Below are 24,538 nucleotides of genomic sequence, written 5' to 3'. Positions count from 1 at the left end.
TTCAGAGGTGCTCCTTGTCCCGGTGAGAGAAACCCCTATTTTTTACCCCAAAATCAGCCCCTTTCCCCACTGTGAAGGCGCCTCACTGAGGGGGGTCCTGCAGCCCCTCAGACCACAGGGGCTACACCACCCTCAGCACCCACCCCTCCCGCTCCAAATTCAGGCGATTTTGCCCCAAAACGGTCCCCGATGTCTTTATCACCAATAAATTCAAGGGGCCCCAACGAGGGGCTCCACAGCCCCCCCCCACACGCGAAGTGACTCGGGGGGGGCTCATCCCCAAGTCCTTGGGCTTGTCCTCAAGCCGAGTTTCCGCTCGGGGCACTGTCCTTCCTCCCCGTCCATCACTCCAAGGGAGGGTCCCGGTCCTTCAGGGGGTCTCGGCCCCTCAGGGCTCCTCCATCACTCCAAGGGAGGGTCTCGGCCCCTCAGGGCTCCTCCATCACTCCAAGGGAGGGTCTTGGTCCTTCAGGGGGTCTCAGCCCCTCAGGGCTCCTCCATCACTCCATGGGAGGGTCTTGGCCCCTCAGGGCTCCTCCATCACTCCAAGGGAAGGTCTTGGTCCTTCAGGGTGTCTCAGCCCTTCAGGGGGTCTCGGCCCCTGAGGCCTCCTCACCGCCATGGGCTCCCGGTGAGTCCGTGACGACTTGGGGCTCGTCCCCGACCTGGTGCCGGGTCCCGGCGAGGGGCGGCCCTGCGGCCTTGTGGAGGTGGCTGCGGCGGTGCTTGGCGAGGTGGGAGGCCTGGCTGAAGGCCTCGCCGCACTCGGGGCAGCCGAAGGGCCTCTCCCCGGTGTGGACGCGCCGGTGGCGCTCGAGGTGCGAGGCCCAGGCGAAGCCCTTCCCGCAGAGGCCGCAGGCGAAGCCCTTGCGGGCGGCGTGGCCGCGCTGGTGCGCCAGGAACGGGGCGGCCTCGCCGAAGCGCTTCCCGCAGTCGCCGCACTTGTAGGGCCGGTCGGGCGAGTGGGTCTTGCGGTGCTGCAGCAGGTGGGCCTTCTGGGCGAAGCGCCCGCCGCAGCTGCCGCAGGGGAAGGGCCGCTCGCCGGTGTGGACGCGCCGGTGCCGCTCGAGGTGCGAGGCCCACACAAAGGCCTTGCCGCAGTCGGCGCAGCGGTGCGAGCGCTCGGGCCGGTGGTGGCAGCGCTGGTGCCGCGCCAGCGCCGGCCCGGCGCGGAAGAGCCGCCCGCAGTGGCCGCAGCGCAGGGCCCGCCGGCCCAGGTGGGCGCCCCGGTGCCGCGCCAGCTCCGCGCTCTGCCGGAAGGTCTTGCCGCAGGCCGGGCAGCGGTGAGGCCGCTCGGCGGCGGCGGCGGAGTGGCCGCGCCGGTGCTTGGCCAGGTGGGAGGCCTGGCTGAAGCGCTCGCCGCACTCGGCGCAGCCGAAGGGCCGCTCGCCGGTGTGGACGCGCCGGTGGCGCTCCAGGTGCGAGGCCCAGGCGAAGGCCTTGCCGCAGTCGCCGCAGCGGTGGGGCCGCGGGGCCGCGACGGCGAAACTCTGGCCGCCCCGGCCTCCCCGGCGCGGGCGGTCGCCGGCGTGGCCGCGCCGGTGCTGCCGCAGGTGCGAGCTCTGGCTGTAGGTCTCGCCGCACTCGGGGCAGCCGAAGGGCCGCTCGCCGGTGTGGACGCGCCGGTGCCGCTCCAGGTGGGAGGCCCACGGGAAGCTCTTCCCGCAGTCGGCGCAGCCGAAGGGCCGCTCCCGGCACGGCCCCTCCTCGGGCTCGGCTTTGGGCACCGCCGCGGCGGCTCCGGGGGGCACGGCCCGGTCCGGGCGCTTGGCTTTGCGCCGGTGGGAGCCGAGGGGCTTCTCCCGCTCCGAGACCACCCCGGGACCCTCAGCGGGCTCGGCTGCTCCGGCGTCTTCCACCGCCGCCTTTTCGCTCAGCAGCCCCTGAGCTGATGGGACAGGGAGGAGGAGGAGAGAGGAGGAGGAGGAGAAGGAGGAAAATGGGAGTGAGTGGGGTGGAAACCCAGGGAGCAGCACAGGATTCCCCTTAGAGCTCCAGAGAGGAGGAGGAGGGAGATGTAGCAGCAGGAGCTGATCCCAGTTCGGGCTGGATTTCCAGTTTAAATTAGGGGAGGTCAAAATAACGTTCTCCTGAGGGAAAAGGAATTAAGGAGAGGGCTGGGGGGGTTTTGGGGAAATCTCCCTGGAAACCCCCCCGGATTCCCCCCCATCCCCTCTTCCCATGGGACCTCGGAGAGGAGAGCAGGGAAAGAGGAATTTGGGTTTTTTTTTTTTTACCCAGGGACAGGAGGGTCTCGTAGAGGAGAGGAGAGCAGGGAAAGAGGAATTTCGGGGTTTTTTTTTACCCAGGGACAGGAGGGTCTCGTAGAGGAGAGGAGAGCAGGGAAAGGGGAATTCGGGGTTTTTTTTTTACCCAGGGACAGGAGGGTCTCGTAGCTCTCGTGCATCACGTCCCGGTACAGCTCCTTCTGCCGCGGGTCCAGCGGCGCCCAGGGCTCCATGGGGGGAGAACGATCCCAAAAATCGCCTGCCTGGGGAAGGGGGGGGAAAACCCCTGACACGGAGGAATTTCCCCCCTCCGGCGCTTCCAGAAATATCGGGGGTTTCCACGACCTTCCCTCCCTCCCTCCAGGACTAATCCCGAGCTCGGTGGGAACAGGGAAGGGGGTTCGAGGGTCGCTGCTTGCCCCCCACCCTTCCCACGGACCGCATCCCACGGGAATCTCCCCCTCCCAGTCCTCCCAGTCCTCCCAGTCCCCCTCCCACCGGGGCGATGTGACCCCTGGAGGGGGGGGATAGCTGGGCTGTGGCTCCCAAACCCTCTCCATCCCCTTTATCCATTGTCCTCTCCCCAGAGGAGCTGCTGCTGCTCCTCGGGAACATCCCCCGGGGGCTCCTCCTGCCCGCCCAGGACCCTCCTCGGCCCCGGGACCCCCCCTCAGCTCCCCTTCCCCCGTTACCTGCCGATCCCGGAGCCGCTTCCACAGGGATGTCCTTTGGGAAAAGGCTCCTCCCTTCCCAGGCGGGACCCCCGGGGACCCCCCAGGACCTGAAATGCTCCCTCCCGGCAGGACACAAAGGGGGTTTAGGGCCGGTTTTAGGCCGGGTTTGAGCTCCGGAAACCCGGACTCGGTATCCGGGAGGGAGGAGATGCCGAGAGGAGCAGCTCTCGCCCAGAGCCCTCTAGAGGTAACTCGACCATCAATCCTCCCCCTCCCCAAATAAAAAACCTGCCACGGGCCCCCCCGGCACCGTGGGGGGCTCAGGGGACCCCGCCCGGCTCCGGCTCCATCACCCCGATGGACCCTCCCGGGGGGGACCCGAGGAATTTGGGGACCCCCGGCAGGGTCGGGACGGCGGGGACGGGGTGGGAAAGGTGGGAAATCTGTCCCGGGATGGGGGTCCTGGGGCAGCGGGACACCCCTCCCTCCCTCCCGGCGGGTGAGCCAAAAATCCGCTGTTCCAGGGAGCTCTGAGGGGAGGGAAGATCTCTGAGGGAGCCCTGAGGGGAGGGAAGAGCCCTGAGGGAGGGAAGGGAAGAACTCTGAGGGGAGGGAAGAGCCCTGAGGGGAGGGAAATGCTCTGAGGGGAGGGAAATGCTCGGGGGGGAGGGAAATGCTCGGGGGGGCCCTCCCGGGAGTTCTGTGGGGAGGAAAGAGCTCTGAGGGAGGGAAGGGAAGAACTCTGAGGGGAGAGAAGAGCCCTGGGGCATCTTCCCGGGAGCTCTGAGGGGAGGGAAGATTTCTGAGGGAGCTCTGAGGGGAGGAAAGAGCCCTGAGGGGAGGGAAGAGCTTTGAGGGGAGGGAAGAGACCTGAGGGAGGGAAGGGAAGAACTCTGAGGGGAGGGAAGAGCTTTGAGGGGAGGGAAGAGCCCTGAGGGGAGAGAAGAGCCCTGAGGGAGCTCCAAGGGGAGGGAAGAGCCCTGAGGGACCTTCCCGGGAGCTCTGAGGGGAGGAAAGAGCCCTGAGGGAGCTCTGAGGGAAGGGAAGAACTCTGAGGGGAGGGAAGAGGCCTGAGGGGAGGGAAGAGCTCTGAGGGACCTTCCCGGGAACTCTGAGGGGAGGGAAGAGCTCTGATGGAGCTCTGAGGGGAGGAAAGAGCCCTGAGGGACCTTTCCGGCAGCTCCTTGGGGAGGGAAGAACTCTGAGGGAGGGAAGGGAAGAACTCTGAGGGGAGGGAAGAGCTTTGACGGGAGGGAAGAGCCCTGAGGGATCTCCGAGGGGTGGGAAGAGCCCTGAGGGGCCCTCCCGGTGCGCGGGGCGGAAAAAAAAAAAAATCCCTCATTTAAATTTAGAAAGACGGCATAAACTTCAGGGGAATAAAGGAACGAGGAAGGATTTTTATTCGGCGCGCCGGGGGGTTCCTTTCCTCGCCGAATTTTATTGACGTTCGCTAATGACTGCGGGGAAGGAAAAGGAGCCGCCCCGTCCCTGGGTGGGCTCGAACCACCAACCTTTCGGTTAACAGCCGAACGCGCTGGCCGATTGCGCCACAGAGACCCGCCTTTGGGCCGAAAAACCGGGAAAACGGCACAAAACCCGCCCGAATTCCGCCGGGTGGGAGCGAGGAAGGAGCGGGGGGGAGCAGGAGGAGGAGGAGGAGGAGGAGGAGGAGGAGGGAGTGGGGATGAGGAGGAGGATGGAGGTCAGGGAGGGGGAGGAGGATGGAATGGAGATGAGGATGAGGATGATGACAGGGATGGGATGAAGGTGGAGATGAGGAGGAGGATGATGACGGGGATGGGATGAAGGTGAGGGTGGAGATGAGGATGATGACGGGGATGGGATGAAGGTGAGGGTGGAGATGAGGATGAGGATGATGATGGGGATGGGATGAAGGTGAGGGTGGAGATGAGGATGAGGATGATGGCAGGGATGGGATGAAGGTGGAGATGAGGATGAGGATGATGACGGGGAGGGGATGAAGGTGGAGATGAGGATGAGGATGGAGGTCAGGGAGGGGGAGGAGGATGGGATGGGGATGGAGGTGAGGATGATGACGGGGATGGGATGAAGGTGAGGGTAGAGATGAGGATGAGGATGATGGCAGGGATGGGATGAAGGTTGGGATGGAGGTGGGAGAGAGGTGGGGGTGAAGATGGAGATGGGATGAAGAGGGGGCTGAGGATGAGGAAGGGGATGAAGATGGAGATGGGATGAAGAGGGGCCTGAGGATGAGGATGAGGAAGGGGAGGGGATGGAGATGAAGATGAGGATGAGGATGATAAAGGGATGAGGGGTGAAGATGGGTCTGAGGATGAGGAGGGGGATAAAGATGAAGAGGATGGGGCTGATGATGATGAAGGGGCTGAAGATGGGTCTGATGATGAGGAAGGGGATGAAGATGAGGCTGGGGATGAGGAAGGGGCTGATGATGAGCAGGAGGATGAAGATGAGGATGAGGAGGGGGATGAAGATGAGGATGAGGAATGGGATGAAGATGAAGATGAAGATGAAGATGAAGATGAAGATGAGGATGAGGATGAGGATGAGGATGAGGAGGCAGCCGCCCAGCAGAGGAAGGCTGAGGCAGCCCCGCCGCCAGGGTAGCGTGGCCGAGCGGTCTAAGGCGCTGGATTAAGGCTCCAGTCTCTTCGGGGGCGTGGGTTCGAATCCCACCGCTGCCAGCGGCGCTTTTTCCTGCTTTTTTCCTCTTTAAAAACAACCAAAAAACCCTCAAAACCCCATAAATTAACTCGCAAAACCGAAATAAAACAACCCCCAAAAATACAAAGAAAAAGCAATAAAAACCAATAAAAACAGAGCACGAAAAAAACCCCGAACCTTTAAAAACAGAAAAAAAAAGGGGCAAAAATAAATAAGAAACCCCCTCATACACACAGGGAAAGAAAACACAACAAAACAAATGTAGAAAAATCACCCAAAAAAAACACTTTTAGGAAAACAAAACAAAAAAAGCACAAATGTAAAAACCACACGCACGAGAACAAACAAAGAAGAAAAAAAAAACACATGAAAGAAACCGAAATAAAACAGTCCAGAAACAAAAATAAAAATAAAGGAGAAAATAGAAAAAGAAACGGTATAAAAAAATAGAAGTAAAGGGGAAAACTAAGTTAAAAAATAATGCAAAAAAATCGCAAAAAAAACCCCACAAAAAAATCCTCAAAACTAAAGAAGAAAAACGACAGCAATAAAAAAGAAACACAGAAAAATAAAACTAAAAAAAAAATAAAAGTAAAGGAGAAAACAGCAAAAAAAAAAAAAGGAAAATAAAAGGAAACTAAAGGAGAAACGGCACAAAAAGTAAAACGGGGAAAGCAAGTTAAAAAAAAATCATAAAAAAATCCCAAAACTAAAGAAGAAAAACAACAACAATAAAAAAATTAAAATCACAGAAAAATAAAACTAAAAAAAAAAATAAAACTAAAGGAGAAAACGGCAAAAAAAAAGGGGAATAAAAGGAAACTAAAAGAGAAAAGCAACAAAAAAAAGAAAAAAATTACAAAAAAAAAATAAAACTGAAGGAGAAAACAGTAAAAAAAAAAAAAAAAGGCGAATAAAAGGGAAGTAAAGCAGAAAAGCAACGAAATAAGAAGAAAACGGAAAGATAAAGTTGGGAATTAAAGAAAGGGCTCGTCCGGGATTTGAACCCGGGACCTCTCGCACCCAAAGCGAGAATCATACCCCTAGACCAACGAGCCGCTGGAATATCGGCATTCCAGGGCTTCCCTCAGTCCTTCCCCGGGTCCGCCCCGCTCCCTCGGGAATTCCTCCCCGTCCCCTCCCGATCCCGGAGCCGCTGGAGGGTCTTTTTGGGGATAAAAAAGGCAAAATAAATGAAAGTTGTCGGGCGGAGGCCCCAGCGAGATTCGAACTCGCGACCCCTGGTTTACAAGACCAGTGCTCTACCCCCTGAGCTATGGGGCCGGCGCGGGACGGGCGCTGCGCCGGGGACCCCACGGGGGAAGCCCCGGAACGGAGGGAATTCGCCTCAGGAAAACGGCGGGAATTCGCCTCCGGAAATGGCGGGATTCGCCTCAGAAAAAGGTGGGAATTTGCCTCAAAACTGGTGGGATTCGCCCCCAAAAAACGGCGAGAATTCACCTCAAAAAAAGGCGGGAATTCGCCTCAGGAAAACGGCGGGAATTCGCCTCAGGGAACGGCGGGAATTCGCCTCAAAACTGGTGGGATTCGCCTCAGGAAACAGCGGGAATTTGCCTCAAAACTGGTGGGATTCGCCCCCAAAAAACGGCGAGAATTCGCCTCAAAAAAAGGCGGGAATTCGCCTCAGAAAATGACGGGAATTCGCCCCCAAAAAACGTCAGGAATCCGCCTCAAAACTGGTGGGATTTGCCCCCAAAACCGGCGGGAATTCGCCCCAAAAAACAGCGGGAATTCGCCTCAAAACTGGTGGGATTCGCCCCCAAAAACGGTGGGAATTCACCTCAGAAAACGGCGGGAATTCGCCTCAGGGAACGGCGGGAATTCGCCTCAGAAAATGGTGGGAATTTGCCTCAGAAAACCGGTGGGAATTCGCCTCAAAACTGGTGGGAATTTGCCCCAAAAAACAGCGGGAATTCGCCTCAAAAAAAGGCGAGAATTTGCCTCAAAAAAAGGCGGGAATTCGCCTCAGAAAATGGCGGGAATTCGCCCCCAAAAAACGTCAGGGGTCCGCCTCAAAACTGGTGGGATTTGCCCCCAAAACCGGCGGGAATTCGCCCCAAAAAACAGCGGGAATCCGCCTCAAAACTGGTGGGATTCGCCCCCAAAAAACGGCGGGAATTTGCCTCAGAAAATGGAGGGAATTCGCCCCCAAAAACGGCCGGAATGGCTCCAAATCCGTCAGGAATCTCTCCCCAAACCGGTGGCGTTCGCCCCCAAAACTGGCGGGATTTGCCCCAAAATCGGTTGGAATAGCCCTAAAACAGGCTGAATTCGCCCCCAAAACTGGTGGGATTTGCCCCAAAATTGGTTGGAATAGCCCTAAAACAGGCTGAATTCGCCCCAAAACCACTGGGATTCGCCCCAAAACTGGTGGGATTTGTCCCAAAACCGGTGGGATTCACCCCCAAAACCGATGGGATTCGCCCCAAAAATGATGGGATTCGCCCCAAAAATGATGGGATTCGCCCCAAAAACGATGGGATTTGCCCCAAAACCGGTGGGATTCGCCCCAAAACCGATGGGATTTGCCCCCAAACTGGTTGGAATAGCCCTAAAACAGCTTGAATTTGCCCCAAAACGGGAAAGAATCGCCCCCAAACCTGCTAAATTTGAGCTAAAACCAGTGGGAATCGCCCCAAAACCGGTTGGATTTGCCCCAAAACTGGTTGGAATTGCCCCAAAACCGGCTGAATTCGCCTCAAAACAGGAATTGCCCCTAAACAGGAGGGGGTTGCCTCAAAACCAGCAGAATTTGCCCCCAAATGGGGAGAATTTGCCCCAAAACTGGGGGGATTCGCCCCAAAAGCGGCTGAATTTGGTTTAGATTGAAATTCCCAGCGGGAAAAATCCTTCAAACCGACGATTTTTTTCCAGGAATAACCACCTGGAGAAGACAAACCTTTGTGTTTTCTGTCCCACTCGAGGGCTGGGAACGATCCCGGGAGGTTCCAAATAAAATAAAATAAAATAAAATAAAATAAAATAAAATAAAATAAAATAAAATAAAATAAAATAAAATCAAACAAGAGACAAACACCAAGTCGGGGCTGGGAAACGCCGTGTCCTGGGAATATTTTCCTTATTCCAGGGATTTTTTATTTATTTCTCTCATTTCTACACTTCAGCAACGCCAAATTCGGGCATTTCCCTGAATTTCAAGAGTTCCTGCACCTTTAAATAATGAGGATTTAACACCAAACGTTAAATAAAGATAAAAATCCGATTTTCAGGGCGGGAAACAACCCCCCAAAACCGGGACATTTCCGCTTTTTCCCATTTTAAACCCCCCAGGAAACGCTTTGGATCAAACAAACCTTCCCCCCTCGCCCCCAAGTCTGTTTCCTAAAAGGATTCTCGCCTTTTAGGGGTGGAAAAACCCCAGAAACCAACCCCAAAAATCCGATTTTTGGGCATTTCAGGCTATAACACACCGATTATCCCGTAAATAATTTTTTAAAGCTGTTTTTTTTTTTGGCAAAAAGGAGTTCAGAGTCGGCTCCTTGGAAGATTCCGGGGAGAAAAAAAACCAGAAATGAGGGTAAATGGGGTTTTTTTCTGAGAAATGGAGGTGAGAGAACCTGAGGCAGCGCGAGATTCAGCACCAAAATCTGCATTTTTGGGGGGAAAAAGGGGTGTTTTGGGAATGGAGGGGCGACAGGGGAGCACCAAAGTGACCGAGGTGGGTCTTGTAGGACAAACACAGCTGAGAAACACCTTTAAAAACCCCCAAAAAAAGCACCTTTTGGCCTTTTCCAGAGTCCTGCAGGGGAGAGGAACGGGAGCAGAGGGTGGAGGGGGCAACCAAAACCCACCTTTGGGCCAGTGACCACCACCTTTGGGGCAGTGACCACCACTTTTGGGGCAGTGACCACAGCCTTTGGGGCCACCTTTGGGGTGGTGGCCACAACTTCTGGGGGTTCCTGAGGGGTCTTCACAACCGTTCCCTTCTCTCAGCTGCCCCTCAGACCCTCTCCCTGCGACGTTTTCCCCCCGAGCACCCCCTTTGTGGTGGTGGCCACAACCTTCGGGGTGGTGGCCACAACCTTTGGGGTGGTGGCCACAATTCCTGGGGGTTCCTGGGGGGTGACCACAATTCCTGGGGGTTCCTGATGGGTCTCCACGACCGTTCCCTTCTCTCAGCTGCCCCACAGACCCTCTCCCCGTGACATTTTCCCCCCGAGCACCCGCTTTGGGGTGGTGGCCACAACCTTTGGGGTGGTGGCCACAACCTTTGGGATGGTGGCCACAATTCCTGGGGGCTCCTGGGGGGTGACCACAATTCCTGGGGGTTCCTGAGGGTCTCCATGACCATCCCCTTCTCTCAGCTGCCCCATAGACCCTCTCCCTGTCACATTTTCCCCCCGAGCACCCCCTTTGGGGTGGTGGCCACAACCTTTGGGGTGGTGGCCACAATTCCTGGGGGTTCCCGAGGGGTCTCCACCACCATCCCCTTCCCTCAGCCGCCCCACACTCCCTCTCCCCACGACATTTTCCCACCCCAATCCCCCTCCATCTCGTCCCCAGGCGCCCCCTCGAGCCCCCTCACGGGCAGAGCCGGATGTAGGTGACGGTGGAGCAGACGGAGAAGAGCGGGAACACCCTCTCCCTGAAGGCCACGTGGAAGGTGAAGATGTGCTCCATGCTCTCGGCGTCGTAGAACGACACCTCCTCGCCCTCGTAGTCCAGGCAGACCCGGACCCTGCCCAGCTTCCTGCCGGGGCTCAGCGGCGTCCGCTGCGGCGACGTCACGGCCCAGTAGCGGCCCCCGTTCTGCTGCACGGCCCAGATGCCCTCCTCGGGGGAGAACTGGGTCAGGCCCTTCCTGCGGACCGACTCCAGGGCCACGCCGAAGGCCCAGCCGTCCGAGGGCCCCACCTCCACCTCCCAGTAGTGGCGGCCCGAGCGGAAGCCGCGCGAGGCGAGGACGCGCGAGTTGGTGTCGAAGCGCTTGGGGTTGTCGGGCAGGTCCTGCTTGCGGCAGCCCATGCGGACGCTCTTGAGGTCGGCCGAGAGGACCAGCAGGTGGTTGGCGGAGTCGGGGTCCAGGGTCAGCTCCTCTGTGGGGAAGGGGGGGTTTGGAGGACGGGGAGATGGAGATGAGGGGGTGGTTGGGGCCGTGCCCGGCCTCGGAAGCGCGTCCGAGCTCAGTGTTCACAGCCAAGGAGCAATAACCTCATTGCCAAGCTCGGTGATCAACCCCAAACCTCAATGTTCATACCCAAAGATCAATAACCCTGTTCCCAAGCTCAGTGATCAACCCCAAAGCTCAATGATCAACCCCAAACCACAGTAATCAACCCCAAACCTCAGTGATCAACCCCAAACCTCAGTGATCAACCCCAAACTTTAATATTCACATCCAAACCTCAATATTCAGACCCAAATCTCAATATTCACACCCAAACCTCAATGATCAACCCCAAACCTCAGTGTTCATACCCAAAGATCAATAACCCTGTTCCCAAGCTCAATGATCAACCCCAAACCTCAGTGATCAACCCCAAACCTCAAACCCTTTAATATTCACACCCAAACCTCAATAATCCCTCAATAATCAACCCCAAACCTCAATAATCAACCCCAAACCTCAATAATCAACCCCAAACCTCAATATTCACACCCAAACCTCAATAATCAACCCCAAACCTCAATAATCAACCCCAAACCTCAATGATCAACCCCAAACCTCAATAATCAACCCCAAACCTCAATAATCAACCCCAAACCTCAATAATCAACCCCAAACCTCAATATTCACACCCAAACCTCAATAATCAACCCCAAACCTCAATAATCAACCCCAAACCTCAATGATCAACCCCAAACCTCAATAATCAACCCCAAACCTCAATAATCAACCCCAAACCTCAATAATCAACCCCAAACCTCATTAACCCCGTTCCCGACCTCACTAATCACCCCCAAACCTCATCAACCCCCTCCCGGGGGGCCCCAAAACGTGGGAAACGCCCCAATTTTTACCTTTTTCGCCTCTTCCCAGCTCGTCCTGGAGGTTTTCTGGGGGGAAAAGGAGGGACAGGGATGGGATTGGTGACCCCAAAAAAAACCCCAAAGCGTCACCTCGAGCCGAGGGCTGTTTTTTGGGGGTTTTTTTGCCCTTCCTTCCTTTTCCCGGCGCCGGGGAAAGGCCGAGGGGACTATTTTAAATTAATTTAAATTAATTTTTTATTATTATTATTATTATTATTTATTATTTGTATTATTTATTTAAATAAAATAAATAATAAATAAAATAAAATAACTTTATTATTTATTTATTATTTATTGTATTATTATTATTTTTATTTATTTATTTAAATAAAATAAAATAACTTTATTATTTATTTATAAATAATAAATAATAAATGATAATAGAATAAATAATAAATTTATTTTTAATTTGAATTAAATCTAAACATAAATTAATAAATATAAATATAATAATAAATGTATAACTAATATAAATATATAAATAAAAAATATATAAATAATAAATAAATAAATAAATGAAAAATGAATAATAAGTATAAATATAATAAATAAATATAATATAATAAATATAATATAATAAATATAATAAATAAATATAATAAATATAATAAAAATATAATAAATATAATAAATAAATATATTACAATATAAATAAATAAATAAATAATCAAATAAATAAATATAAATATAATAAATATGATACAAATATAATAAATATAATAAATAAACAATAAATAATAAATATAATAAATAACATAAATAATAAATATAATAAATAAATATAATAAATAAATATAATAAATAAACAAACAAACAAATAAATATAAATATAATAAATATAATATAATAAATATAATAAATATAATAAATATATAATAAATAAATATAATAAATAAATATAATAAATAAATATAATAAATACTATAAATAAATATAAATAAATATAAATAAATAAATATAAATAATAAATAATAAACATAAATTAAATACAAATTCAAATTTTCCCCACCTCGGAACCTCTTCAGGACCTTCTCCAGGGCCACGGTCTTGAGGGAGAAGTTGCAGACGTGGATCTTGGTGTCGGTGCTCACCGGGACGGGCTTCTGGCCCTTCACCTCGTCGCTCCTGAGCCCCAAAAACCGGGAAAGACCCTCGGAATCCTCCTCCTGCCCACCTCTATTCCCACCCGGGACGGTCCCGCCGGGATTTGGGGGCGGATTTTGGTCGGGAAATTTAAAAATAACCCCCCACCCAGCCCCTCCAGGGTCATTTTTGGGTCAGAAAATGAGATTTTTGGGGGGTTTCTGGTCTCACTTAACCCTCGGAGAAACCTCCTGGCCAGAATTCCAAGGATTTGGGAGAGACCCGGGATTTAAACCCTCCCTGGGCTGAGAACTTTGGGATTTGGGGGCGGATTTTGGTCGGGAAATTTAAAAAAAAACCCCCACCCAGCCCCTCCAGGGTCATTTTTGGGTCAGAAAATGAGATTTTTGGAGGTTTTTGGTGTCGTTTGACCCTCGGAGGAACTTCCCGGTGGGAATTCCAAGGATTTGGGAGAGCCCCAGGGAGTGGGAGGCGGATCTGGGCCATGGGAACCGACCTTTAAAGGAGGAAAAAACCTGGAAAAAGGGCCGGAAAATCGGATTTTCTCACCTGCTGATGACGCCGGTCACGTCCTGGAGGGGGAAAAGAGAAGGGGGGGAGTGAAATCCCGGAGTGAAATCCCCAAAAAACCCCTTTTTTCCCCCTTCCCGGTGCCTTTCGAAGCCCTCCGGAGCAAACCCCGGGGTTGTTTTTTTAAACAGGGACATCGAGAGAACGATCGGGGAGGGGTTTGTGTGCGACGGGAGGAATTCCCACCCCCCGAATTCCAGGGACGGCCGCAAAAATTCAAATATTGACTGTTCTCTCCAAGCGACCCGGCAGGGAATTTAACCCCTTGGGGGGGTGGGGGGGAGCGATTTGTTCCGGTTAATTAAAAATAATTTAATAAATTAATAAATTAATAAATTGATAAATTGATAAATTGATAAATTAATAAAATAATAAATCAATAAATTAATAAACTAATAAATTAATAAATTAATAAATTGATAAATTAATAAATTGACAAATTAATAAATTAATAAATTAATAAATTAATAAATTAATAAAATAATAAATTAATAAAATAATAAATTAAAAGGTCGCCCGATTTGCCCGGTTAAATAAAAATATGGCCCATTAAAAAACCGATTAAAAGGTCAGTTAAAAGGACAATTAAAAGGACAATTAATTAAAAGGGTCACCCACCACCCTCCTGCAGTGGGAGGGTGAGGAAGGGCCCGATTTACCTGGTTAATTAAAAATATGGCCCATTAAAAAATCGATTAAAAGGCCGATTAAAAGGTCTATTAAAAGGCCGATTAAAAGGACAATTAAAAGGTCTATTAAAAGGCCAATTAAAAGGTCAATTAAAAGGTCTATTAAAAGGTCAATTAAAAGGACAATTAAAAGGTCAATCAAAAGGCCAATTAAAAGGTCAATCAATTAAAAGGCCAATTAAAAGGTCAATTAAAAGGTCAATTAAAAGGCCAATTAAAAGGACAGTTAAAAGGACAATTAAAAGGTCAATTAAAAGGACTATTAAAAGGCCAATTAAAAGGACAATTAAAAGGACAATTATAAGGACAATTAAAAGGACAATTAAAAGGCCAATTAAAAGGTCAATTAATTAAAAGGCCAATTAAAAGGCCACCCATCACCCTCCTGCTGTGGGGGGGGGGGGGCAGTGGATTTTGGGGATGGTTTTTTCCCCCTCGGAAAAGAAGGGTTTTGACCCTGAACACCCCAAAACAGGAGCTCGGGGTGGGATGTGTGAGTCCTGAAAAAGGGTCAGAGAAGTTCACAGAGGGGGAAAAAAATCCCTCAGAGTTTAAAAAAGGAAGAGAAAAATTCCTCAGAGTTTAAAAACGAAGAGAAAAATTCCTCAGAGTTTAAAAACGAAGAGAAAAATCCCTCAGAGTTTAAAAACGAAGAGAAAAATCCCTCAGAGTTTAAAAAAGGAAGAGAAAAATTCCGTTTGAGGGCGTTTTGGGGCGTTTGGGGGTCGCCCAGAGGCTCTCGGGCACCACTTGAGAGCTAAAAATGGGGGGAAAAAAGGACTTTTAACCCTCTGGAGGACCCCCAAAAAGAGCAAAAAGAAGAAGAAGAAGGTCCCACCTTGAGGAACTCGAGCGTGGGCTGCTGGAGCTTCTCCTCCAGCTCGCAGACGAGCTTGTTGAGCAGGGCGATCTGGCGGGACAGGCCGGTGATGTTCTCGTCCTGCCGGCGCGAGATGTTCCTCTCCAGCTTGTCCAGCTGGGCCAGCAGGACCTGCTCCTGCTCCCGCAGGAACTGCCCCAGGCGCTGCAGCTCCGACTGCACCTTCTGCCGCTCGCCCCCGATGGACTGCTGGGGGAAACGGGGGGAAAAAGGGGGTTGGGGGCTTCTCCTGGGTTCATTTCTCTTGGGCTCTTCTCCTGATTTCAGTTCTCTTGGGCTCTTCTCCTGATTTCAATTCCATTTGGTTCTTCTCCTGATTTTAATTCTCTTGGACTCTTCTCCTGATTTTATTTCTCTTAGTCTCCTCTAATTTTAATTTTTTTAGGCTCTTCTCCTGATTTTATTTCTTTTGGACTCTTCTCCTGATTTTATTTCTCTTAGTCTCCTCTAATTTTCATTTTTTTAGGCTCTTCTCCTGATTTTAATTTTTTTAGGCTCTTCTCCTGATTTTAATTTTTTTAGAGTCTTCTCCTGATTTTAATTTTTTTAGGCTCTTCTCCTGATTTTATTTCTCTTAGTCTCCTCTAATTTTCATTTTTTTAGGCTCTTCTCCTGATTTTATTTCTCTTAGTCTCCTCTAATTTTAATTCTCTTGGGCTCTTCTCCTGATTTTATTTCTCTTAGTCTCCTCTAATTTTAATGTTTTTAGGCTTCTCTCCCGATTTTAATTTTTTTAGGCTCTTCTCCTGATTTTAATTCTCTTGGGCTCTTCCCCAGTCCCCTGGGCCGGGGGGGACTGGGAGCACCGGTGAGGAAACACAGAGCGGGATAAAACCTTGGGAAGGGGTGGGGATGGGAGAGATCTCCTGATTCCCCCCTAAAATCCCCTTTTTTTGGGATAAAACCTTGGGAAGGGGTGGGAATGGGAGAGGAGAGATCTGATTCCCCCCTAAAATCCCCTTTTTTTGGGATAAAACCTCGGGAAGGGGTGGGAATGGGAGATGGGGGACACAGAATGAGGCCAAAAAAGGGGATTTTAGGGGGGAAATTGGGATAGGGAGGGGCCAGGGGGGGACTGGGAGCACCAGTGAGGAGACACACTGTGGTATTCCCGGATAAAACCTTGGGAAGGGGTGGGAATGGGAGAGGGGAGATCTGATTCCCCCCTAAAATCCCCTTTTTTTGGCAGAGCTGAGGATTTGGGGTGGGAAGGGGTGGGAATGGGAGAGGAGAGGATCTCCTGATCCTCGGCTCTGCCAAAAACAGGGGATTTTAGGGGGGAATCAGGTCTCTCCTCTCCCATCCCCACCCCTTCCCAAGGTTTTATCCCTCTGTGTCTCCTCACCGGTGCTCCCAGTCACCCCCTCGACCCCTCTCCACCCCGATTTCCCCCCTAAAATCCCCTTTTTTTTGGCAGAGCTGAGGAATTGGGGTGGAGAGGGGTCGAGGGGGACTGGGAGCACCAGTGAGGAGACTGGGTATTCCCAGATAAAACCTCGGGAAGGGGTGGGAATGGGAGAGGGGAGAGGGGAGATCTCCTGATCCTCGGCTCTGCCAAAAAAAGGGGGTTTTAGGGGGGAAATCGGGGTGGAGAGGGGTTGAAGGGGGACTGGGAGCACCGGTGAGGAGGCACAGAGCGGGATAAAACCCACCAGCAGCTCCTGGGTCCTCTTGTCGTCGTTCACTTTGAATTCCAGCAGCTCCTGCCGCTCCTGCCGCAGGAGATCCAAACGGGCCTGGATTTTCTCCTTTGGGGGGGAAAAGAGGAGGGAGGGAGGGAGGGAGGGAGGGAGGAGAGAAGGAAGGGAGGAAGGAGGGAAGGAAGGAAGGAGGGAGGGAGGAAGGAGGGAGGAGGGAAGGAAGGAAGGAAGGAAAGAAGGAAGGAGGGAAGGAGGGAAGGGAGGAGGGAAGAAGGGAAGGAGGGAGGAAGGAAGGAGGGAAGGAAGGAAGGAAGGAAGGAAGGAAGGAAGGAGGGAAGGAAGGAAGGAAGGAAGGAAGGAAGGAAGGAAGGAAGGAAGGAAGGAGGGAAGGAAGGAAGGAAGGAAGGAAGGAAGGAGGGAAGGAAGGAAGGAAGGGAGGAAGGGAGGAAGGAAGGAGGGAGGGAGGAAGGAAGGAGGGAAGGAGGGAGGGAGGAAGGAAGGAGGGAAGGAGGGAGGGAGGAAGGAAGAAAAGAAAAAAGGAGGGAAGGAAGGAGGGAGGGAAGGAGGGGGAAGGAAGGGAGGAAGGAAAAAAGGAAACGTTACCGGTGGTTTTCCTCCCTCCCTTCCCTCTTGCTCTTTCGGGAAGAGGGGCGGGACGGGAAGGAAAGCGCGGGGATATCCCGGCAACCCCCTCCCAAAAAAACCGGGGAAGGGGACGGAGGATGGCGGGGAGGGACCCCCGGGGAGAGGGGAGGGGACGCGCCCGGCCCTTGGCACACGGTTTTGGTCGCCTCCTCTCCCCTCTGGAAGCTCGCCCGGGCCCCGGAATAGTCGCCGGGAGGTTTTTTTTTACTCCATCAGCTGTTTCTACTCCTGACCAGTGACGGGGGTGGGAGATCCGGGAGGGGGGTCCTGGAACCTCCCGAAGGGTGGGAGCTCCGGGAGGGGGGTCTGCGGGAGGGGAGGGGGGTCCTGGAACCTCCCGAGGGTGGGAGATCCGGGAGGGGGGTCTGCGGGAGGGGAGGGGGGTCCCGGAGCCTCCCGAGGGTGGGAGATCCGGGAGGGGGGTCTGCGGGAGGGGAGGGGGGTCCCGGAACCTCCTGAGGGGGCAGGAGAAGGCGAGGGGTGGTCGGAGAGTTCTCCGGGATTTCTGGAAGTCTGGAAGTCGGGAGCGAGGACAGGCGGGGGGAGCGGGGTCTGGGGGGGCAGGACGGACAGACGGACAGCGGACAGTCCTCTGGGGGGGGCAGGACGGACAGACGGACAGCGGACAGTCCTCCAGGATTTCTTGGAATCCCGGGAAGCGCCACCAGCCCCTTCGGAGGGTGCCACGGGGGGGAGCGGGATCTGGGGGGGCAGGACGGACAGACGGAGAGAGGGAGCAGGGTCTGGGGGGCAGAACGGACAGACGGACAGCGGACAGTCCTCCAGGATTTCTTGGAACCCCGGGAAGCTCCACCAGCCCCCTGGGGAGGGGGTGGGAGAGCGGAAAACTCCTCCGGGTTTTCCCGGAAGGTCGGGAGCGGTGCCACGGGGGGGGAGCGGGGTCTGGGGGGGCAGGACGGACAGACGGACAGTCCTCTGGGGGGGGCAGGACGGACAGACGGACAGCGGACAGTCCCCCAGGATTTCCCGGAATGCCGGGAAGCGCCACCAACCCCTCGGGAGCGGTGCCACGGGGGGGAGCGGGGTCCGGGGGACGGGACGGACGGACGGACGGACAGGACGGACAGACGGACAGGACGGACGGCCAACCTTGTACTCCTCGGCCGCCTCGTCCACGGGCACCACGGCGTGGGGCCGGTGCTCGCGGGAGCGGTCGCACACCACGCAGATGGGCCGCCCGTCGTCGCGGCAGAAGAGCTTGAGGGCCTCGCGGTGCCGCGGGCACTGCCCGGTGGCCACCTCGGCGCCGCCCTGCTGGCCACCGTGGCTGCCCCCCCGCTGGGCGAACTGGGCGATGATCTCGGCCATGTTGGCGAGCTGCCGGTTGGGTCGGAAGCCGCGGCGCTGGCAAACCTCCCGGCACTGCGGGCAGGGGAAGTCGCCGTCCAGGTCCCGCCAGCTCTTGGCGATGCAGGCGCGGCAGAAGTTGTGGCCGCACTCGATGGAAACCGGGTCGCGGAAGAACTCCAGGCACACCGAGCAGGTCGCCTCGTCCTGCAGGTTGCCCGGCAGGAAAACGCCGGCCATGGGCTCGGGACTCCTCCTGCGGGGCGCGGGCGGCGGTCAGGGGAGCGATTCCCGGGGAGCGGGGAAGCGATTCCCGGCGATCGGGAATCGATTCCCGGTGATTGGGAACCGATTCCCGGCGATTAGGGATCGATTCCCGGCGATCAGAAATCGATTCCCGTCGATCAGGGATCGATCCCGGTTATCAGGGATCAGTTCCCGGCGATCAGGAATCGATTCCCGGCAATCAGGGATCGATTCCGGCGATCAGGGATTGATTCCCGGCGATCAGGAATCGATTCCCGGCGATCACGGATCAGTTCCCGGCGATCAGGGATCGATTCCCGTCGATCAGGGATCGATCCCGGTTATCAGGGATCAGTTCCCGGCGATCAGGGATCAGTTCCCAGCGATCAGGGATCGATTCCCGTCGATCAGGAATCAATTCCCGGCGATCAGGAATCGATTCCCGGCGATCAGGGATCGGTTCCCGGCGATCAGGAATCGATTCCCGGCGATCAGGGACCAGTTCCCGGCGATCAGGGATCGGTTCCCTGAGGGACAGGAGGGTTTTTGGACCAATTCCCGGAGGACTGGGAGGGATTTTGGCACCAATTCCTGGGCTGGGAGGGTTTTTGGACAATTCCCGGCGGGGCTGGGAGGGATTTTGGCACCGGGAGGGATTTTGGCACCGGGAGGGATTTTGGCACCGGCCCGGGAGGGTTTTTGGCACGGGCCCGGCGTGGGTGTTGCCCTCCCCCGGGAACGAGGGTCACTCGGGCAGTGTCCGATTTCTTTAACCCTTGGCGGGGTTTTGGGGTTTCTTTAACCACTGACGGGTTTATGATATTATTATATTATATTTTTATAATTGTATTATTATTAAATATTAAACTATATATTTATAAATTATTATATTATTATTATATAATTATATATTGTTATATATAATATATATAATATATAATATTTTATATATAATTATATAATAAATTATATAATTTATATATATATTTATATATAATTATATAATTTTTATATATACTCTATATAGTATATATAGTATATATAATATATTATATATACTATATATAATATATAATTTTTATGGTATATATATATATATATATACTATATATATAAATTAATTTATAATTTATATAGTATATATTATAATATTATATACAATATATATAATTATAAATTATAAATATATATATTTATATAATATATATAATATATATAATTATATTTATATATAAAGCTCTCAGGTGACCCCAAAGCTCCAGGTGGGAGCTCAGATCACCCCAAAATCTCTCAGGTGACCCAAAATCTCTCAGATGACCCCAAAGCTCTCAGGTGACCCCAAAGCTCTCAGATGACCCCAAAGTTCTCAGGTGACTCTGGGTGAGCTCCAAGGGCTCAGCGGGTCCCAAAAAAGCCCCGGGAGAAAGGGAACACCCTCGGGAGAAAGGGAACACTCTTGCAAAAGGGCTGGAAGATCCGCCCTGGATTTGGGGCTGCAGCTAAAAATAAAAGGGTTTGGGGCTGCCGGGGGAGCTCGGGGAGTTTGAGGGGTCGGGGAGTGAGTGGGGGGGATAATGAGGATTAAATGATGGGATAATGATAATTTTATTGTGGTTATAATGTCATAATTATTATAGTAGAACATGTTATAATAGATTATAACGGGTTATATAATATATAATAGAATATATTATATAATTATATGTAATTATATATAATGTAATGGATTATAAAATTATTATAAGGTATTACAATATATTATATATATATAGCTATATGTCATAATATATTTCATAACATATAGTATATTATATAATTATATATAATTACATATAATATATTATATAATTATCATAATAGATTATAATATATTATAATATAATATAGAATCACTATTATGATATATATTATAATAGAGATTATGAGATATATATTATAATACATTATAACATGTCAGATAATATAATATAATATAATATGTATAATTATATATATAATATATATTATATATTATATATTATATTATATTATTATATAATATTTTGTACATAATATATAGTTATATGTAATTATAATTATATATAATTATATAATTATAATAATATAAAATATAATATAACAATATATAAATATATTATTATAATAATATTATAATAATTATAATTAGATAATTTTATAATTATATATATATTTATATATAATATAATATATTATATATATTATATATATATATATATCTATCTATAGTATTACATTTATGTATAATGTTATTACTAATATTACACATAATATACTTATACTTATATATGTTATCGTATAATATAAAATATATAATTATTAATACAGAATTATTAATACATAAATATTATATTCTAATATAATATTTATTATATATTGTAATTACATTACGATTATAATATATTTAAAATTAGAAAAGAAAAATGACTAATATTGACGATAACGATAATTAAAACACGTCGCCACTGATCCTTTTCTGGAGGCCGGGGGGGTTCCTTGCCTGTGCCGGGGGGTCTCACTGGAAATCCTGGGACCTGGATCCTCAGGGAACGAGCTGGAGGGCTCCAGGACCCCAGAAATCCGGGCTTGGAAAAAGCAGAGCTCGGCCCCTCGTGTGTTTAGACGTCTTTTTGTGCCCCATTCCCATGTATTTTTACGTGTATTTATATTTTTATATGACATACATTTATATATATTTTTATATTTATGTTACATATATTTATATATTATATATTTATATATTTATATGACACGCATTTTTATATATATATATATATATTAGGTTTATATGTATTTATACATATATTTGCACATTTTTTCCATATATTTATATAACATATATTTTTATATATATTTTATATAAAAATATTTCATATATAATTTATATATTTATATATTTATGTATATTTATATATAAAATATAAATTAATATATTTATTTATATAAAATATAAATATATGTTTGCATATTTATAAAAATTATATATTTATAAATATTTTTATATAATAGATATTTTTATATGTATAAATATAAATTTATATATTTATATATAAATATATAAATATATATAAATATATAAATATATATTTAACATGTTTAATATTTTTATTTATATATATATATATATATATTAATATATAAATATATTTTTACCCTCATTTCTGCAGGGAAAATGTTCATCCCCCTTTTTTTTCCCCCTCATTTCTGCAGGGAAAGGGTTTGTCCCAAGTTTTTTTCTGCAGGAAAAAATGTTCATCCCACTTTTTTTCCCCCTCCTTTCTGCAGGGAAAGGATTTATCCCACTTTTTTTTTCCTCTCATTTCTACAGGGAAAGGATTTATCCCATGCTTTTTTTCCCTCATTTCTGCAGGAAAAGGGTTCATCCCAAGTTTTTTCTGCAGGGAAAATGTTCATCCCACTTTTTTTTCCCCTCATTTCTGCAGGGAAAGGATTTATCCCACTTTTTTTCCCTCATTTCCGCAGGAAAAAGTTCATCCCACTTTATTCCCCCCCTCATTCCTCCCCCCCCCCGGGCTCCCCCCACGTACCTGGGAGCGCAGGAGGAGGAGGAGGAGGAGGAGGAGGAGGAGGAAGAGCAGGCCAGGGGGGTCCTCCCGAACCGGCCGAACCTCCCAAAATTTTGGGAGAGGAGCGAGTCCGAGGGGGTGCGGAGGGGGCGGGCGGGGGGGGCCCGGCGGGCTCGGGGGGCCCAGGACAGGAGGGCGGCCCGGGGGGGCTCGGACATCGCGGCCACCCCGGCCCGGGGGGGTCACTTCGGTCCCTTCGGCCACCCCCGGTCTGGGGGGCTCGGACACGGTGGACACACCGGTCTGGGGGGCTCGGACACGGTGGACACACCGGTCTGGGGGGCTCGGACACGGTGGACACCCCGGCCCGGGGGGGTCACTTCGGTCCCTCCGGCCACCCCCGGCCCGGGGGGGTCACTCCGGCCACCCCCGACCCCCCGCCCGGCTCTCGGGTTCCAGCCCTTCCCCTCCCCGGCGCTGCCATCCCGGGAAATCCTGCCCTGCCTCCTCCTCCTCCTCCTCCTCCTCCTGCCCTCCCTCCTCCTGCCCTCCCTACTCCTGCCCTCCTCTCCTCCTGCCCTCTTCTTCCTCCTCCTCCTCCTCCTCCTGCCCTCCCTACTCCTGCCCTCCCTCCTCCTCCTCCTCCTGCTCTCCTGCCCTCCCTCCTCCTCCTCCTCTTCTTCCTCTTCCTCCTCCTCCTCCTGCCTCTTGATCCTCCTCCTGCCCTCCTCCTCCTCATCTTCCTCCTGCCCTCCTCCTCCTCCTCCTCCTGCCCTCTTCATCCTCCTCCTCTTCCTCCTCCTCCTCCTTCTCCCCTCTTCATCCTCCTCCTGCCCTCCTCCTCCTCTTCTTCCTCCTCCTCCTCCTCCTCCTGCCCTCTTCTTCCTCCTCCTCTTCCTCCTCCTCCTGCCCTCTTCCTCTTCCTCCTGTCCTCTTCATCCTCCTCCTCCTGCCTTCCTCCTCCTCCTCCTCATCCTCATCCTCCTCCTCCTGCCCTCCTCCTGCCTTCCTCCTCTTCTTCCTCCTCCTGCCCTCCTCCTCCTCCTTCTCCCCTCTTCATCCTCCTCCTTCCCTCCTCCTCCTCCTCCTCCTCCTCTTCTTCCTCCTTCCCTCCTCCTCCTCCTCCTGCCCTCTTCATCCTCCTCCTCCTCCTCCTCCTCCCCCCCCTGGATCTCCTCCCTCTCCCCGCTGCCAAAATCCCTTTTTTTTCCCTGCCCGGCGCCGGGATCGAGTTTCCAGCGCCCTCCTCCACCTGTTTCCTTCCCCCCGGGGAGCAGATTCGGGGGGGGGAGAGGGCAAAAAAGGGTCAGATTTGGGGGAAAAAAGGGTAAAAAAGGGTCAGATTTTTGGGGGAAAAAAGGGACAAAAAAGGATCAGATTTGGGGGGAAAAAGGGTAAAAAAGGATCAGATTTGGGGGGAAAAAAGGGCAAAAAAGGGTCAGATTTGGGGAAAAAAGGGACAAAAAGGGATCAGGTTTGGGGGGGAAAAAGGGACAAAAAGGGGTCAGATTTGGGGGGGGAAAAAGGGCAAAAAAGGATCAGATTGGGGGGGAAAAAGGATAAAAAAGGATCAGATTCGGGGGAAAAAAGGGCAAAAAAGGATCAGATTTGGGGGAAAAAAAGGGCAAAAAAGGATCAGATTTGGGGGGAAAAAGGGCAAAAAAGGGTCAGATTTGGGGGAAAAAAGGGCAAAAAAGGGTCAGATTTGGGGGAAAAATGGGCAAAAAAAGGGTCAGATTTGGGGGGAAAAAGCATCAGATTTGGGGGGGAAAAGGACAAAAAAGGGTCAGATTTGGGGGGAAAAAAGGGCAAAAAAGGGTCAGATTTGGAGGGGAAAAAGGGCAAAAAAGGGTCAGATTTGGGGGGGAAAAAAGGGCAAAAAAGGGTCAGATTTGGGGGAAAAAAGGGACAAAAAAGGATCAGATTTGGATCTTCATCCCACTCCTCATTCCCCAGGGATTTAAAAGGACACGAGCCCGAGGCGGCTGCCGGAGCAGAGCCAGGTTTATTTGGGAGAGCCGGGATTAAATCTGGGAGCGCGGGGAAGGTCTCATCCCGTCCTAAATCCCACCCCATCCTAAATCCCAAATCCCACCCCGTCCTAAATCCCCCCCCCCCCTCCTAAATCCCACCCAATCCTAAATCCCAAATCCCACCCCGTCCTAAATCCCCCCCCCTCCTAAATCCCACCCCATCCTAAATCCCACCCCCGTCCTAAATCCCACCCCGTCCTAAATCCCACCCCCGTCCTAAATCCCACCCCGTCCTAAATCTCACCCCGTCCTAAATCCCATCCCCATCCTAAATCTCACCCCCGTCCTAAATCCCAAATC

General features: G+C 50.8%; 2 protein-coding genes, 1 long non-coding RNA gene and 4 other non-coding genes across 10 annotated transcripts; 1 reads left to right on the top strand and 6 right to left on the bottom strand.

Annotated features, from left to right (window-relative positions):
* Positions 1–563: 563 nt before the first annotated feature.
* Positions 564–3,046, bottom strand: LOC127464483 (zinc finger protein CKR1-like). 2 transcript variants are annotated; one of them, XM_051774815.1, is made up of 3 exons: positions 2,921–3,046; positions 2,374–2,491; positions 564–1,888 (listed from the first exon to the last, which is right to left on the bottom strand). In XM_051774815.1, the coding sequence occupies exons 2-3, from the start codon at positions 2,459–2,461 to the stop codon at positions 585–587; spliced, it is 1,392 nt and encodes a 463-aa protein (XP_051630775.1). In that variant the 5' UTR covers positions 2,462–2,491; positions 2,921–3,046; the 3' UTR covers positions 564–584. The 2 variants fall into 2 exon arrangements, with proteins under 2 accessions (XP_051630775.1, XP_051630776.1); XM_051774816.1 differs by having other exon boundaries at positions 2,374–2,487.
* A 1,339-nt stretch (positions 3,047–4,385) lies between these two features.
* On the bottom strand, positions 4,386–4,459 carry TRNAN-GUU (transfer RNA asparagine (anticodon GUU)). Its single transcript has one exon. It is a non-coding gene; the product is annotated as a tRNA-Asn (tRNA).
* Positions 4,460–5,504: 1,045 nt separating this feature from the next.
* On the top strand, positions 5,505–5,586 carry TRNAL-AAG (transfer RNA leucine (anticodon AAG)). Its single transcript has one exon. It is a non-coding gene; the product is annotated as a tRNA-Leu (tRNA).
* A 966-nt stretch (positions 5,587–6,552) lies between these two features.
* TRNAP-UGG (transfer RNA proline (anticodon UGG)) lies at positions 6,553–6,624 on the bottom strand. Its single transcript has one exon. It is a non-coding gene; the product is annotated as a tRNA-Pro (tRNA).
* Positions 6,625–6,777: 153 nt separating this feature from the next.
* TRNAT-UGU (transfer RNA threonine (anticodon UGU)) lies at positions 6,778–6,850 on the bottom strand. The gene has a single exon. It is a non-coding gene; the product is annotated as a tRNA-Thr (tRNA).
* A 3,110-nt stretch (positions 6,851–9,960) lies between these two features.
* On the bottom strand, positions 9,961–22,708 carry LOC127464481 (E3 ubiquitin-protein ligase TRIM7-like). 2 transcript variants are annotated; one of them, XM_051774813.1, is made up of 8 exons: positions 22,227–22,708; positions 18,217–18,670; positions 16,474–16,569; positions 14,780–15,007; positions 13,232–13,254; positions 12,588–12,703; positions 11,570–11,605; positions 9,961–10,644 (listed from the first exon to the last, which is right to left on the bottom strand). In XM_051774813.1, exons 1-8 carry the CDS (start codon positions 22,421–22,423, stop codon positions 10,130–10,132), a joined length of 1,665 nt encoding a protein of 554 aa, XP_051630773.1. In that variant the 5' UTR covers positions 22,424–22,708; the 3' UTR covers positions 9,961–10,129. The 2 variants fall into 2 exon arrangements, with proteins under 2 accessions (XP_051630773.1, XP_051630772.1); XM_051774812.1 differs by having other exon boundaries at positions 14,780–15,010; positions 22,227–22,706.
* On the bottom strand, positions 10,655–11,407 carry LOC127464484 (uncharacterized). 2 transcript variants are annotated; one of them, XR_007901411.1, is made up of 3 exons: positions 11,354–11,407; positions 11,074–11,093; positions 10,655–10,992 (listed from the first exon to the last, which is right to left on the bottom strand). It is a non-coding gene; the product is annotated as an uncharacterized LOC127464484 (long non-coding RNA). The 2 variants fall into 2 exon arrangements; XR_007901410.1 differs by lacking the exon at positions 11,354–11,407 and adding an exon at positions 11,214–11,267.
* Positions 22,709–24,538: the final 1,830 nt, after the last annotated feature.

Source organism: Manacus candei, unplaced genomic scaffold (genome assembly GCF_025592945.1).
Source record: "Manacus candei isolate 608988 ecotype Guabito, Panama unplaced genomic scaffold, ASM2559294v1 h1tg000229l, whole genome shotgun sequence".
Classification (NCBI taxonomy): Eukaryota; Metazoa; Chordata; class Aves; order Passeriformes; family Pipridae; genus Manacus; species Manacus candei.
This window is presented reverse-complemented; position numbering and strand designations above follow the sequence as displayed.

Bases quoted from the DNA above. Each gene is read 5' to 3' on its own strand.
- LOC127464483 (XM_051774815.1), bottom strand. From the start codon at position 2,461: ATGGAGCCCTGGGCGCCGCTGGACCCGCGGCAGAAGGAGCTGTACCGG. The intron at 1,889-2,373 runs GTAAAAAAAAAA...CTGTCCCATCAG, and splicing joins CGAGACCCTCCTGTCCCTGG to CTCAGGGGCTGCTGAGCGAA.
- LOC127464481 (XM_051774812.1), bottom strand. From the start codon at position 22,423: ATGTCCGAGCCCCCCCGGGCCGCCCTCCTGTCCTGGGCCCCCCGAGCC. The intron at 13,255-14,779 runs GTGGGACCTTCT...TTCCCCCTCCAG, and splicing joins CCACGCTCGAGTTCCTCAAG to GACGTGACCGGCGTCATCAG. The intron at 11,606-12,587 runs GTGGGGAAAATT...TTTTCCCCCCAG, and splicing joins GGTCCTGAAGAGGTTCCGAG to AAAACCTCCAGGACGAGCTG.